The sequence below is a fragment of the Euleptes europaea genome, chromosome 3, assembly GCF_029931775.1.
Source record: "Euleptes europaea isolate rEulEur1 chromosome 3, rEulEur1.hap1, whole genome shotgun sequence".
NCBI lineage: Eukaryota > Metazoa > Chordata > Lepidosauria > Squamata > Sphaerodactylidae > Euleptes > Euleptes europaea.
In genome coordinates this window covers 87,501,054-87,515,448 of record NC_079314.1, presented here as the reverse complement: position 1 = coordinate 87,515,448, position 14,395 = coordinate 87,501,054, and the positions used below count along the sequence as shown (strand labels likewise).

The following is a 14,395-nucleotide window of genomic DNA, read 5'->3' as shown; positions in this document are numbered from 1 at the left end:
TCAGGCAGAGGTCTTTCACGTCACTTACTTGCCTAGTCCCTTTAACTGGAGATGCCAGGGATTAATCCTGGGACCTTCTGCATACCAAGCAGATGCTCTACTAGTGAGCCACGGCCCCTTCTGTACTCTATCGGCAAATCAGTTTATATTCTCACACAGCCAAAGTCAATCCCAGGTCCCAGAAAGCACTAGATAAGTTTAACACTACAAAAACCTAAGGAACATTATCATACACCCAAGCTTTAGTGTGGAGAAATCATGAGAAAGCTAGTTATTTTTACTGATGCTGTCAAAAGTTTTAATTCCTCAAAATACAAACCGTGGCAATTGCAATGCATGCCTTCAACATGAAAATCGGCATTATGGCACCAAGTTATCCTCCAGCTTATAACTGTTAGAAGGACCTTACTACCAGAAGACATGTATTCAGAAAAATGGACTGCTTACCTGTAACTGCACAAGGTCATTTGTGCAGTTACATCAACAGGCTCCAAAGGTGCAGACAGTCTTGATTTGGAATATTCTACAGCTAGGCTTTTAGGCTCAATATCCTCACCTTCATCAAGTCCACATGCCAATGCATATGCCCAACTCCTGCTCAGTTCTTCCAGAGCAGCAAGTATTAAGCATTTGTTGTGGAGAAGCAGGGTAGGTTGTAAGACTGCACAGAGTTGGTTTTTATACCCTGCTTTTCTCTACTGTAAGGAGTCTCAAAGCAGTTTACAATCACCTTCCCTTCCCCTCCCCACACAGACAGCTTGTGAGGTAGGTGGTGCTGAGAGAGTTCTGAAAGAAACTGTGACTAAATCAAGGTCACCCAACAGCCTTCATGTGGAGGAGTGGGGAATCAAACCTGGTTCTCCAGATTAGAGTCCACCGCTCTTAACCACTACACCACGCTGGCTCCCAGTGTGGAGAGGGGGGCAGCAGCTGCTCCTCACCCTTCCACTCAGCCACCTGTCCCCTAATGTGTACACCTACCTCATTCCCCTACTCATTTGTAGTGCTGCTGCCTTCCCCATAAGGCAGCAGCTCCAACGGAGGAGTGTTGTGTTCACGTATGTACAGAAATGCTCCTCTGTTTGGGGGGGATTTAATCCCTCCCCCCAGGTTTGTCTATATGGCCCCAATCTGAGGATTTAAGTGTCTGCACATGGGGCCATACTGACCAGTATGTTCACCTCAGCAGATGGATAAAAGTACTTACTGAATGCACTTGAGATGGCCGGTGGTGCACTGTGAGCTGAGGCCCTCCAGACCCCAAAGTCAGTCCATTGTTTACAACATATGCTGTTGTTTGAGGCATTCGCAGTGTCAAACCTGCACAGACACCAGTGGAAAGACAACAATATACAGAGGAATGTAGCCTGCTGATAATTTTCAGTTCTGTTACTTGCTCAACTTACTTTACTTGGTTAAAATCATAAATTACAAAACTCTTTTGTAGATACCATTATTTAAGACTGTTAAAGCTTTCCATCCTTTACTGCAAAGTATATAATTTCAATCTCTAAAAACAAATATTACACAAAAATTTCAAGATTATACAATTATAATTTCAATTCCTTTATCAAATCAAGGAAAGCCAAAGGTATTGTTTGAAAGCTAAGAGCTGTAAATAATTTCACTAGTCCTGTATTCATGATTTCAAATAGCAAATTGGGCTTAGAGTTCAGCCAGCAGGATAGCAGGCAGGAAAAAAAGGGTTATTCTTCTTTCGGGAGCAGGCAGGGCCACCAAAACCCGCAATCTTTCCTAGAGGGGAGAACCCTTCCAGTTTCAGGAAAAAGCTTCAGTAGGAAAGCTACTACAAGTGAAGTATAAAGCCCTACTTAAACTGCAAGCATGCTCCAATATGAGTGAAACAACCAGCTAAAAAATCCATATTGACAGATATGGTAGATATGCCAAGTCTCCTAATTGCTGAATAGAACGAAGCCTCAAGACTAAACCCAGCTTCCTATTTTGTTTAGTCTACATGAAAGCAGGCAGCAACTGATGTCCAAAAGTAGTGCACACATCCCTGCATGGGAAATAAGTCACCATAATATGCAAAACTTGTAGCAGAACCCTCCTTCCAAAGAAGGCATCCATGGAACAAGTATGTCAGTTCTAAAATCCCTGATGAAACTCTCTTTTAGAAAGACACTAATATGGAGGGAAACCCACTGAGTAGCCCACAATAGCAGAGATAGTCCCTTTGATTCACAGGCTGGAGCAATGTATTGATCTATTGAGTGGATCCAGTGACCTTGACCTCCTGGGAGCCAGTCTTATACAAATAGGCTATTGGAATGCCTGAACTCCTGTGATATCTAATGCAAATCCAGAGGGCATGTGTCATAATTTATCTTTACGATGGTAAGAGTTGGGACACACAGGTTAGATCCCAACCAAGAACCTGTGAATAATAGGACAATTTAACAGCTTCTGAAAAGCTTTCCCCCCTCTTAAGGGAGGGGATGTCAGGCTGTCCTTAAGAGGTGACATCCATTGCTACAGGTAGTGATGGGCTACCACTGATGAGGCTATAGTCCTGGAGGAAACCTTCATCACATGTAGGCCTGAATATGTTATGAAGGCAGCAACCCACTATGGAATATTTAAATAACCCAACTGTTACTTCCTTATGGTTGGGCAGTCTCCAGTAATTTTTCTGGCTCACAGAAGGGAAGCCCTAAGCCATGAGCGAGGGTGCAGTAGCAGTTTATTACAATGGAATTTGCATTGTGCATTCTGAAAAGCTTTTATATATGTAAAGGACAACAGGAATTTGTAACTACACAAGTACATCTACACGTTGTAAAAAGCTGCAAGTCCTGAAACAGAATTTAAGTGATGCCTTACAGCTGGATAGGCCACTCTACATAGCTCCAGGTGAACGGAGCCTTCCTAAATACAGACAAGAGTAACATCAAAAAATCTATTCAACTTCTGCCCAAATGGTACAGAACAAATCTGCAAGAAAGGTTGCTTACCTGAACTTTGTGGGTTGACCTGCCTTAAACTAGGGTTCTGCATGACATTGGTTCGCACAGGATTCTGTCCTGATGGTGCAGGAAGAGTAGTATAGACCACCTGATGGTTAGCAGGAGCTCTTGGTACTGGGAGCCGCGGAGCAGCCTGAGTCATTGGACGATGGGTTACATTCACAGTTGTCTGGGCTGGAACTCAGAATAACCAGAATATAAGTACTATGCTCTATCTAGAAATCAAACACTGTAGAAAACTGAAGCATTTGAATCAGGCCTGCTGAACACAGTTTCTTATAATGTTCAACTGCATTTGCTTTCAGTAACAAAATTTACTTAGGAGAATCAGGAGAAGTGACAGCTTTCAAAATTCTTCAATGTCTATAGCAAAGGAACCACACAGATCAATCTGCAAACGGCAATTTGTGAAACTTACATCTCCAAATTATTCTCTAGAGGAGGGATTCACAACATGGGCCAGACTGGAACTCAGGGATGGTTTTACACAAGTGCATGACATAATTGTGACCCATTTTCAGGTCTTGGGTTGCTAGGGATCTAGCAACACTTGAACATGACTATTTGTGTCATCACAGTGCAAGGAAGTAATTATTACAGTTGAGTACATTATAGATAGAAGTAGGGCCAGATAAAGGAAAGACCAAACCATCCCTCTAAACCTCACAGGAGGAGCCAACTGTTTTAGTCACCAACCAGCAAACTGGGTTCTCAACACAAAGGGAATGAGAATAAAACAGGTGCCCACAATGTCAGCTCCCCCATCCACAGACACCTGTATCTTAGTCTTTGCAAAGCAGATGCTCTTTTCCTTGTCATGAAGCGTAGTCCTTTTTCTGAGCCCTTACACAACCTAGTCCCTGAACATCCTCAGCAGAGGGATGTTTCTCCCCACAACCCTACTTCTCCCTTTAAACAGTTACTGCTGTGCTAATTCCCCTTAAGCAGGGTTCTCCCCCCTTCTTCCTTAAAGCAGAAAGGATGAGGAGCCGCTGTCAAGCCTGTAGTGAAACAACGGAGCAGATGCTTAGTAAAAGCTGGTGAAGATGACTAAGGGTAAACAAGATGGGGGGGGGGGGGTCCCAAGTCTTTTTCAGTGCTATTTCACTAGCAACCAAGTTTCCATTATATCACTGAGGTGGTCCTGATTGAGACCTACAGAGAGCCAGGGTCACTGGAGCCCAACCACACTTGCTGGTCTGCTGGAATCAGCAGTGGGGCTGTGGGCTGCACCAGATGAGTTTCAGGCTGCATGCAACCACTCAACTGCATTGTGCAACCCTGCTCTAGAGAATGCCTAGTAATCAGCCAGCATCTAACAGATTCTAGTGGTAATTTTTGAAACAAATGCACATTAGATGTGAACCTTCCATATAACTTTTCTGAATAAACTATAAAGAAGACATATTGTTGTGGTAATGAATGGATGGAGGTTTCTCAAAGATGGAGAAAATAGTGTGACCCTGATTTCCATCTGCAGAGTTAATTTCCCTACAGCTAAACCAGTAATATTTGACTGCATTACTCCGCTCTATCGGCCATTTAAATGATGTAAAAAAATACTATGATCTGAAAAATCTATTTAATTTCTACAGAATAAAGGCTTCCACAATGTCGTGCACTGTCCTTAAATGTCTTTATATTGAACTATCAAGCATTTCGTAACATGTACAGCTGCTCCCACTGCTAGATAATGAAAAGTCTGAATGACTTGAATACAAAAAAACATGCATAGGTTTATAAATAGTGAAATTACCTGTGGGGAGAACATGTATGGTGGTCTGTGATACGCCACTTGCTGGCACACCTGCCTGTTGGAGAGGACTTGACTGTACTGGCTGTAGTGGACGAGCTATAGACTGGGTGGGCAGGCCCATTCCAGATGTGTTTGATTGGTTCTGGTTCTGCTTCTTGCCCTCTGCTTTAAAAGCAAATCAAGATGCAGTTACAGACAAGCAAGAAAGGCAGCTGGAAAAAGTAACTTCAATATCTTCCATTCTACTTCATATGTCATCTTTGAGAATTTATATTCAAGTGGCCATTCTTCCCAACACAAGCCATTTATACTCCATTTTTGCATACTGCATGAACAAAACATTCATTGGAGGATTGTATGTGTACAGTTCACTATGGTACAGGACTCTATGGTACAATCACACATACCCAATTCATGAAATATTATGATAGCCTAAAATATGTTTTAAGTTTTGGAAATCTTCAAGAAATTGAACTATATCTTAATTTGAAGAAGCTAGCCTGGTTGACGTAAGTGATCACAGTACTATTAAACATTTGTTTCAGGACAGCTATCTCTATATGAGCCCTGGTTAGTATTTGGATGGGAGAACACCAAGGAATACCAGGGTTGCTGTGCAGAGGAAGGCACTGGCAAACCACCTCTGTTAGTCTCTTGCCATGAAAACCCCAAAAGGGGTCGCCATAAGTCGCCTGCGACTTGACAGCACTTTTTATACACACACACACACAGAGGGAGAGAGAGAGAGAGAGAGAGAGAGAGAGAGAGAGAGAGAGAGAGAGAGAGAGAGAGAGAGAGAGAGAGAGAGAGAGAGAGAGAGAGAGAGAGAGAGAGCGCAGTATATAGATCATCAATCCAGACCATGAATCAGACAATACCATGGTAAACTGAGTCCAATGATCAATGAACCTCCTGTTTCATTGGGTGCCTGAAAAACAACACTTCTCAAGTACAGGGCAGGACAGCATAACGTAGACTGTTTGGGGCTTGAATGGGCCATAAGTTGTACAGGTTTGGGCTGGATACTTCCACTCTCAAAAAAGAAGTTCTAACCCTTCAAAAGAATCATTAGACTAATCTGGGTACATTTAAAACAATAGGAACTTAGCTACTGACTTCTGTGGGGAGTGGCTGCCAACTTGGAAGGCTTTAAGAGGGGAGTAGACATATTCATGGAAGAAAGGGGTATTCACGGTTATTAGTTAAAATGGATATTAGTCATGCTGCATACCTATTCTCTCTAGTTTCAGAGGAGCATGCCTATTATATTTGGTGCTGTGGAACACAGGCAGGATAATGCTGCTGCAGTCGTCTTGTTTGTGAGCTTCCTAGAGGCACCTGGTTGGCCACTGTGTGAACAGACTGCTGGACTTGATGGGCCTTGGTCTGATCCAGTAGGGCCTTTCTTATGTTCTTATCTCTATATGTCTGAGTGCAACACTATGCTCCTCTAGTTTTAGCATCCCCTAAATAACTTTCTCATTTCTTATATAATACCATTCGAAGGCAACCAGAGTTCCAGCATATATATATGCAAGTGTGCTTGTTTACATTTTGCTGTTTGTACTTGCAGTATGAACACATTTTTATTATTATTTGTTTAAAATACTTTATCCCAGCTTTCTCCTGCACTGGAGAAAGTCTTTCTCTCCCTTTTTGGAAGTTATGATTTATACCATCCATCACCTTCAGCTAATTTGCCATCATTATCTTCGCATTTACCTTGAGAAGAGCCATCGTCTTCATCATCCAGTGTGAGGTCAATGACTCCACTTGAAGTACTACCTGTTGGTTTTCCACTCTGAAAGACAAACAAAATTTGTCATCTTTATAACAGAGAAATAAAGTTGCATGCTATGATTTTAATACCTTTATAAGAAAAACCAGACTAAAAGCCAGTGATCATCAGCACAAAAAAAGGTATTTTTACTTAAGTGGAACTGACATGAAGAGAAGCCAATCTCCACAGAGTGCCAGAACACGAAAAACCCTACTTCCAAGGGTATTGCCAAAGTAAACAGCAGAAGAGCAGTAATGTGTACTAGGGCAACACATTCAAGGGCAACATAGATGTAAAGCCAGTGTATGTGGAAAGTGATATAGTAAAGAATGGGATCTCAGGATCTGGAGGAGGAACAAACCATTGGTAATGCTCTCTTCTAAAATATTGTTCTCTAGTTTTAACTAAAGAGAATGTGCACTACAAATAACCATTTAAAGCTAAAACAAAGGAATATCCCTACTTTGGACTGTAACAAACAATCACATTGTCAAAATGACAGGATAAAACACTAATGATTTTGAAATAAACAGCTCAGGCTACTTTCTTATAATTGTGGTGGTGGGAAAAACACTATTAACTTTTAGTTTACTGAACATGTCACTGGCTCCCTGTATAGCACAAAATCAACTTGCTATTATATGTTCCAACCTGTGAAGCTAGCTATTTTGACCCTATATATAGGAATAGGCTCTTCATTGTTTTACAAAGGGTTCTGAATGGTTCAACACTGCCATGATCTAAGGCATTAAGTTAAACTGAGTAAAAAAGAAAAAAAGATGAATAGAACAAGGCTACACTCTCTCCCTCAGCCTGGCTTTCTCACATACTGTGAGCCATCCCACTCCATTAAGTATATATGGCATATGGTACTATGAGGAGCTTGGGGAGGAGATACAGAAATGCAAAATCATGATTTACTCAGCTTGCCTCACTGCTCAGAAAAACCCTACACTGCAACCTCCTCCCCATATGCTTAATCAATTCTGAATGCTTTTGATTTAAACAGGAATAAGGTAAACAAAGTCAGTAAAATCTGCTTCCTTTCATTTGTTTCATTCATTCAGTATCACAAGATCTTTCAAATTTATTTAGAACTCTATTTTCTTTTCCTAAGTCTTCATATACTAAAAGCCTAGACGCTGGTGCCAGTTCCTGCAGCTGGCTATATTGTTGTTGCTATGCTAGAAATTGACATTCATTTATCCATCCCCAGTTCATGGGCAGTCAAATGAATGCTGTTGGCAATCTCCTCTGCCCTTCACTTGAAAGTCTAGACGTACAACCAAGCTTAAACTGGAAAAGAAAAAAAAATGTATGAAAGGACAATTAAAACATTTAAATGGAGCCTGAAATGGACAAATACATGTAATATAAAATATAATAATATAAAATGTAATATATAAAATACATGTAAGCCATTTGCACACAAAATGGCAATTATGCATACTGAGAAGATAGTACATACAGTATATATGAGACAAAAGCACCAAGAAAGTAACACCTAAAAAAGGGCTTCAGTCAAAGTAACATCAGGTTAGCACTAAGATGCAAAATGTAGGAAATTCTGTGATAAGGTGGCACCTACACCAGTACAGAGTCACACCAGCAACTAAGGAGCTTCGCCCCCCCTTCAGGAATAGGCTGATAATCTTGGAACACCTTATCACTGCTAAATAAGTACTTCCTCTCTACTCAAGCAAATGCTTTCTCAGTGCCCAATACAAACAAAGAGCTCAACGGTTTTTTTATGTTACAAAGATTTATTATATTCAATGTTTCCCAGATATTTTCTGTCATCTTATTCTTGGCCTTATTGTCCACTCTACCTTATCAATATGCCTGTTAAACTGTATGCCTCTAACCTCCTCTGCAACTTGGGAGACAAGGATCAGTTCGATGAGGTTCTTAGAGAGACAGGGTGACTTAGACAGTCAAGGTAAGACAAAAGCCCCATTAAACTCCATTTAGTTTATAAACATACAATGTGTGAAAATCATTAATAATAAAGGGATGTGTGTGTATGTGTGTGTGGCAGGCACAATTCAACAGAAAATAAACTAGGAGTTTCAGAAAGAGGGATGCTGTGCACTGCTACTGTCACAATAACCCGTCTCAAATAAAACCAGCTGTGCCTGAGAAGACAAACAGCACCAGCCACAAACCTGCCTCAGCTTTAAAAACTACAGAATTGGAGAGCAAAGTGACCTGGGCTGGCCTCTAGTATATTAATAAAAAAGGCTTTGTAGTAAGAGTGATTGGTTATTATACAAATTACATTGGTTATTATACAAATTAGGGGTTCACAAGGAATAGAAATTTTTTTAAGATGATTCTATGGAGTCATCCAACATTCAAACAAGACATACTTCCTAAAAAGCCAATACTGTTAATACTCCTACATTACTGGCCTTTTGACAGTTAAATTGCCAAACCATCTGGAATATGGTTTATTTTCTATGAATATGTATTTCTTTTCTATGAAGATCTACAATCATTATTTGCTCTGTCCTAAAGTGTTTTCTTTTATCACCTGCCTGAGCACATGTCTCATTAGGATGAGTGAATTAAGACAGGTGCTATTTAATTTGTTCATAAATGATCAGCAGCTTAGGGATAACAGTAAAAATTGATCCAGTTTGCATGTGGCACCAAATTATTCAGGATGGTGAAAACCAAAGAGGATCGTGAAAAGCCTCAAGAGTAAAATACACTCTTTTACTTTTAGCACTCTTTCACTAAACTTTTAGTGAGAATGCTAAAAGTTTCAGAACTCAGCCAACTGTCTTTTGGAGTCCACCAGGAATGTAATCTTGTGTCCAAGTTGACCAGGAATGCTATCTTGAAGACCAGAATATGAGACCTCACCTATTAGGTGCCCTTGTTGGCTAGGGTACCTGCAAACTACACCTGCTCCTCAGAAGGCAGAGCAGAGAACTAGGCGAACATTCCTCTCTGGTACAAGATATAAATTTCGCTGACCACTAACTATCAAGCCAGAGATGGCATTAACTCTTTTTTGCTAAATTTCCTAGAATGCCCAGCTTTCATTGGGCATTTATGCATGGGAGGTTTTGCCTTGGATTTGCCGCTCTCTAGATGCACATTTTCCCCATCTGAATTCTCAAAACTCTGCATGGGGGCTTATTGTTGAGTTTTGAGAATTTGGATGGAGAAAATGTGAATCTATAGAGTGGCAAATCCAAGGCAAAACTTCCCAAGCATAAATGGCCATTAACATTCGGAAAGAAAATTAAATTATGCATATAGCACAGATGAATGGACAGGAGACAAAAAAAACAAGTAGTTTGTTTGAACAAAAAAAAAGGACAGATTTACATTTCTGTGAATTACAACTTTGGATCTTACACAGAAAGAACACAAACAGCAATCTACCTGTGACGTATTTTCAGGTGCCTTCTTTGCTGAAATTTCTGTTGGTGGCAGTAGAGGTGGCAGCAACCTTGATGTCTGGCTCTCTTGAGGGGGCAAGAGATAATTTAATTGCAGTCTAATTAAGCCATGTACAGTATAACACTTATATACATTATAACAGCATCTTTGATAATTACAACTTGGAAGTACTGTCAATCTCAGATTCTCTCTTCAGAGTGTAAGCATAGAGATAATTAAATTTATAGAAGCAACAGAGAACTAGAATGTACAATAATCATATTATGATATGCCCAAACATACAAATATTATTGGAGTCCACTAGAATGCTGCTTTCAAGAAACTGCCTGCTTAGTTCAAAGTTCTCAGCCATTCCCACACTCGGTGCATCTTTGCAATTTTTGTTCCAGCTTCATTTTCCAAGGGGAGAAAACGCATGGTCGCTTTAGCCTCCTTTATTCCCTGTTTCAGCCAGGATTCAGCCAGGATCGAACCCACATTAGGTGAAATGCATGCGTTCGATCCTGGCTGAATCCTGGCTGAAACATGGAATAAAGGAGGCTAAAGCGACAGTGCGTTTTCGCCCCTTGTCTCCCTGACTTCACCAGCTATTGTTTCTTCCGGTCCCTACTTTTCAGTCTCCCCAATGTCCCACTTTAGCCACCCTGGCTCTCAACCTGGCCTACTTCAGCACTCCTCCCTCCCACAGAACACAGCTTTCCTCATCTTAAAGCAACAACACTATGTTTTCCCACACTCATTCTCTCATTAATCCTTTCCCTCAAATCTGTCCACTTTGCTGTTCTTTCTCTCAGATATCTTATCCAGCTATCTTCCACAAGAAGTTTACTTTTCTTTAGCTACTCTACTTCTTGGTTAAACCTTGCCCTTTAATTTCCATGCGAGGTTTGAAATCACTAACCTTCTCTTCCACCACAGAAGCTAGACTACAAACACTGCAATGCAGACAGAGTCACTGATTTCTAATTAAACAGTTGCAAGCAGAAGACAAGTATCAAGGTGTTGAAGAAATTAAAATAGATCCTCTGATGAAGCCACAGGCGAAACGCGTCGGAATCAGGAAATAACAATAAAGGGTTTATTCAACACCTTGATTCTTTTCTTGCTTGTGCGTGGCCCTGACCTCTTCCTCCTTACAATCAAACATGACATTAAACACTCTGAAGTCATGCAGATATGGAAGATGAAGAAAGATTAATCTGGGTAGGTTGAAGGAAAAAAGGGGCTGTGACAGTGAGTATGCATGTAATATGGGAAGAAGAAAGGCATACATAGCTCCAGGCAACTGTTGCCATGGAACTGGAATGTTGGTAGGGAGGGGAGCAGCAGTTTAACTGTGGGAAAGGAAGAAAAGAAAACAAGGAAAAGATACAGAAAGTCCTTCTGGGAACTAGCGAAGTAAACTTATTGAGACAGAAAGCAATCCTGGTGAGGCAACTGTGTCCCTGATCTCAAAAGGCCTAGGAGTATGTCTTCTCTGAATACTTTCACAGTCTGCTAGTCGGAAGTAACAAGCAACAGAGCAGGGGGGAGGGGAGATGGAAACAGACACCTGCCATGTGGTGTCATCGCAGGAGCACGACAAATTGTTTCTCACCCAGACAATGCTGCAGCATTAAGTAGGCCTCAGTACAGAAAACTAAAGTATTATTACGCTGTACTGAGATGGATACGGGGTCTCTGAAATTGCCAAGGCATTCGGTGAAGAGAGGTTACTAAAAAAAAGTTATTGTGTTAACCCTAAGTGTTTAGGTTTCCAAACTTTTATCTCAGACTGTTACATAATGAGACAGTGATTTACGTTGTAACTCTAGCATAGTCAAGGCTTCACTGTCCAAAGTACAGTAAAATATAAATCAGATCTGCACCGCTTGTAGTTATCAAGCTGAACACCGCTTAGTTTTAATGATGCACCATCATTAAATCTTCTGGTTTTGCTGCCCATTTGGGATTGCAAAGAGAAGTCATAATTAAGCACATGTAGCCTGCAATACACAATGGGCAGCATTCGGTTTGCACAGGGTTGAAAGTAATGCAGAATTGATACTGAGAGTTTGAAAATGCCTACTACTAAGTGCTAAACAAAAGAAAACCAGAAAAGTTATCAGTAGTCAGGTTCCCAGAAGATGGAAACGTATGAATTACCTTGAAAAAAATGATAAAAAGTAAGAAGGACCCTTTGCAGTTGTGCCATCTTTCTGATTGCATCCTTTCCTTGACCAGGGGAACTCGCCAAAGCTGCCTGTACCCAGGCAGCCTCCAGATTGGACTTTTTACTAAAACAGTATATGCAGTTGCCCTTGAATAATGTCAGTTGGCCCAAAATGTAGGTGACATCCAGGTAGCTCAGGTCAGCTACTTTGGACAAACTCGTTTTGAAAAGGCCTTCATCAGCTCCCAACTGGTCTCTGAACTCAATTCAAAGCTGTTTTTTTACCTTTAATGCCTAAGCTATGCAACGACCATCTTCACTATATGATCTTCCCCGTGTACTCAAGACATCCTCATGAGGTTTTCTTATGCCCCATCACTAGAAGTATGATAGATGATACTATATAACAGGGTGTTTTCATTGGCCACAAGGAAATTGTGGAATATCTTTTCAACGGGGACTTGTATGGCTCCTTCATTATAAGCATTTAGGATGCACAGAAAGCTATTTTGATATGGCAGAATTTTAAGCCTAAAATCATATTTTAACATGGTGATCTATGGTATTTACTGGTTGAGTTTTTATTTTTTCTAGTTTGATTGGCTTGATTTTATTGTAAGCCGCCTTATGGTCTTGGAAGTTCGATGCTTCTTAAATAACAGTGCATGTTAATTAGTTGCTATCCATCGTCACTGGGTATACTATAAATTTATCATACATATCAACTTTTTTACTGTTAAAAATAATAATGTCCATGATCAAACAATGCCTGGGAGGGTGGGTAGAATCATACCTTCCAGTTCATTTCCATCCAAAATGTAAGAGTATGCCACAGCAAGTTAAAGGCATCTCTTGTGGGGAAGGTGGACAGGCTGGATGAATGCCTAGATAATCATTTGAAGACCAACAGTTTTGTCTTGGTCTCTGTGCATTACATTGATCATACTTGCTACCTGATCTACCTAAAGAGGGGTACAAGAATTTTAAAGATGCCAAAGAATTTAGGACAACTCAACTTAAGGATGTGCCTGCTCTAGCATCCAGGACATCATGCCTCATGAAAATGAAAACTTGGGCCCTGGCAGCTAAACAAGATGCACTGATAATCACAGGTGACTGGAACACAAAAGTAGGAAACAAAGCAGAATCAAACTATTCCTTAACTTTGAAAGAGCCTTGGCTACTTACCGAGAAGGCTTCTTCTGCTCAGAGGGACGAAGGGCATCTTCAGAATGGGTGTTTCCTTTTCCTCTTTGCTCGGGAGGCAGGATTTAATATTTAAATTTTCCTTGACTAGTGAGGGTAAACGCCCCCTGAAGCCAGTTAAAAACTTTCCAAGCCTTATATAGGTAACTGAGAAAAAACTTGTAACATTTAAGTCATCAGTAAGTCATAAACAATTAGTAGTAAAAGACGCTGAGAGTCTAGAGGAGAGTAGTCTTAACGAGACTAAAGTTTAAGTGTAACTGGTAGTAATGAACTATGGTAAAGAACAATAGGAAAATAAAGCAGATGTCTGGGAGGGCAAGATGCCCTTCGTCCCTCTGAGCAGAAGAAGCCTTCACGGTAAGTAGCCAAGGCTCTTTCTCGGCTCAGAGGGACAAAGGGCATCTTCAGAATGGGACATACAAGAGCAGTCCCTGCCCAGGGTGGGTTAGACGTCCTGTAATACACTCGTCTGCCGAATGCTGCATCTGAAGATGAATATAGGTTCATCTTATAGTGTCGTACAAAGGTAGACACCGACGACCACGTGGCTGCCTTACAAATTTCATCTATGGGAGCCTGTCGAAGGCTGTGGAAGTTGCTGAACTTCTAACTGAATGTGCAGTAATGCCCCCCGGTATTGGTAGCTTGCTTTCCTTATAAGCTGTCTTAATGCACAATGAAATGGTGCGACTGATAGAAGCTCTTGACATGGGTTTACCTCTCCTTGGCTGTGATATGTTAATGAACAAGGCTTCTGAAGTCCTGATACTTTCTGTTCTGGACATATAAATGTGAATGGCCCTCCTTACATCTAGTGTATGCCATGTCTTTTCCTTTGGAGTCTTAGGATTGGGACAAAATGAGGGCAGAACTATGTCTTGATCTCTGTGGAATTTTGTATTGCACTTAGGTAAGAATGAGTGATCGTGTCTGAGTACTACCTTATCCTTGTGGAAGGTGATGAGACCAGGACGAATAGATAATGCACCTATTTCTGAGACTCTACGTGCCGATGTTATGGCTGTTTAAAATATCACTTTCATCCTAAGCCATTTGAGCCCTACCTTCGAAAGAGGTTCGAAGGGGGGTTTTGT

At 40.9% G+C, this 14,395-nt stretch overlaps 1 protein-coding gene across 1 annotated transcript in view; it reads right to left on the bottom strand.

The window, feature by feature from the left end:
- Positions 1-14,395, bottom strand: part of ATF7IP (activating transcription factor 7 interacting protein) — a 120,359-nt gene that overhangs the window by 767 nt on the left and 105,197 nt on the right. The window contains exons 10-14 of the mRNA XM_056846284.1: positions 9,923-10,005; positions 6,469-6,547; positions 4,747-4,911; positions 2,979-3,164; positions 1,208-1,320 (exon numbers count right to left, since the gene is read on the bottom strand). Of these exons, the coding sequence (XP_056702262.1) occupies positions 1,208-1,320; positions 2,979-3,164; positions 4,747-4,911; positions 6,469-6,547; positions 9,923-10,005 (626 nt within the window). The remainder of the gene's footprint in view (positions 1-1,207; positions 1,321-2,978; positions 3,165-4,746; positions 4,912-6,468; positions 6,548-9,922; positions 10,006-14,395) is intronic.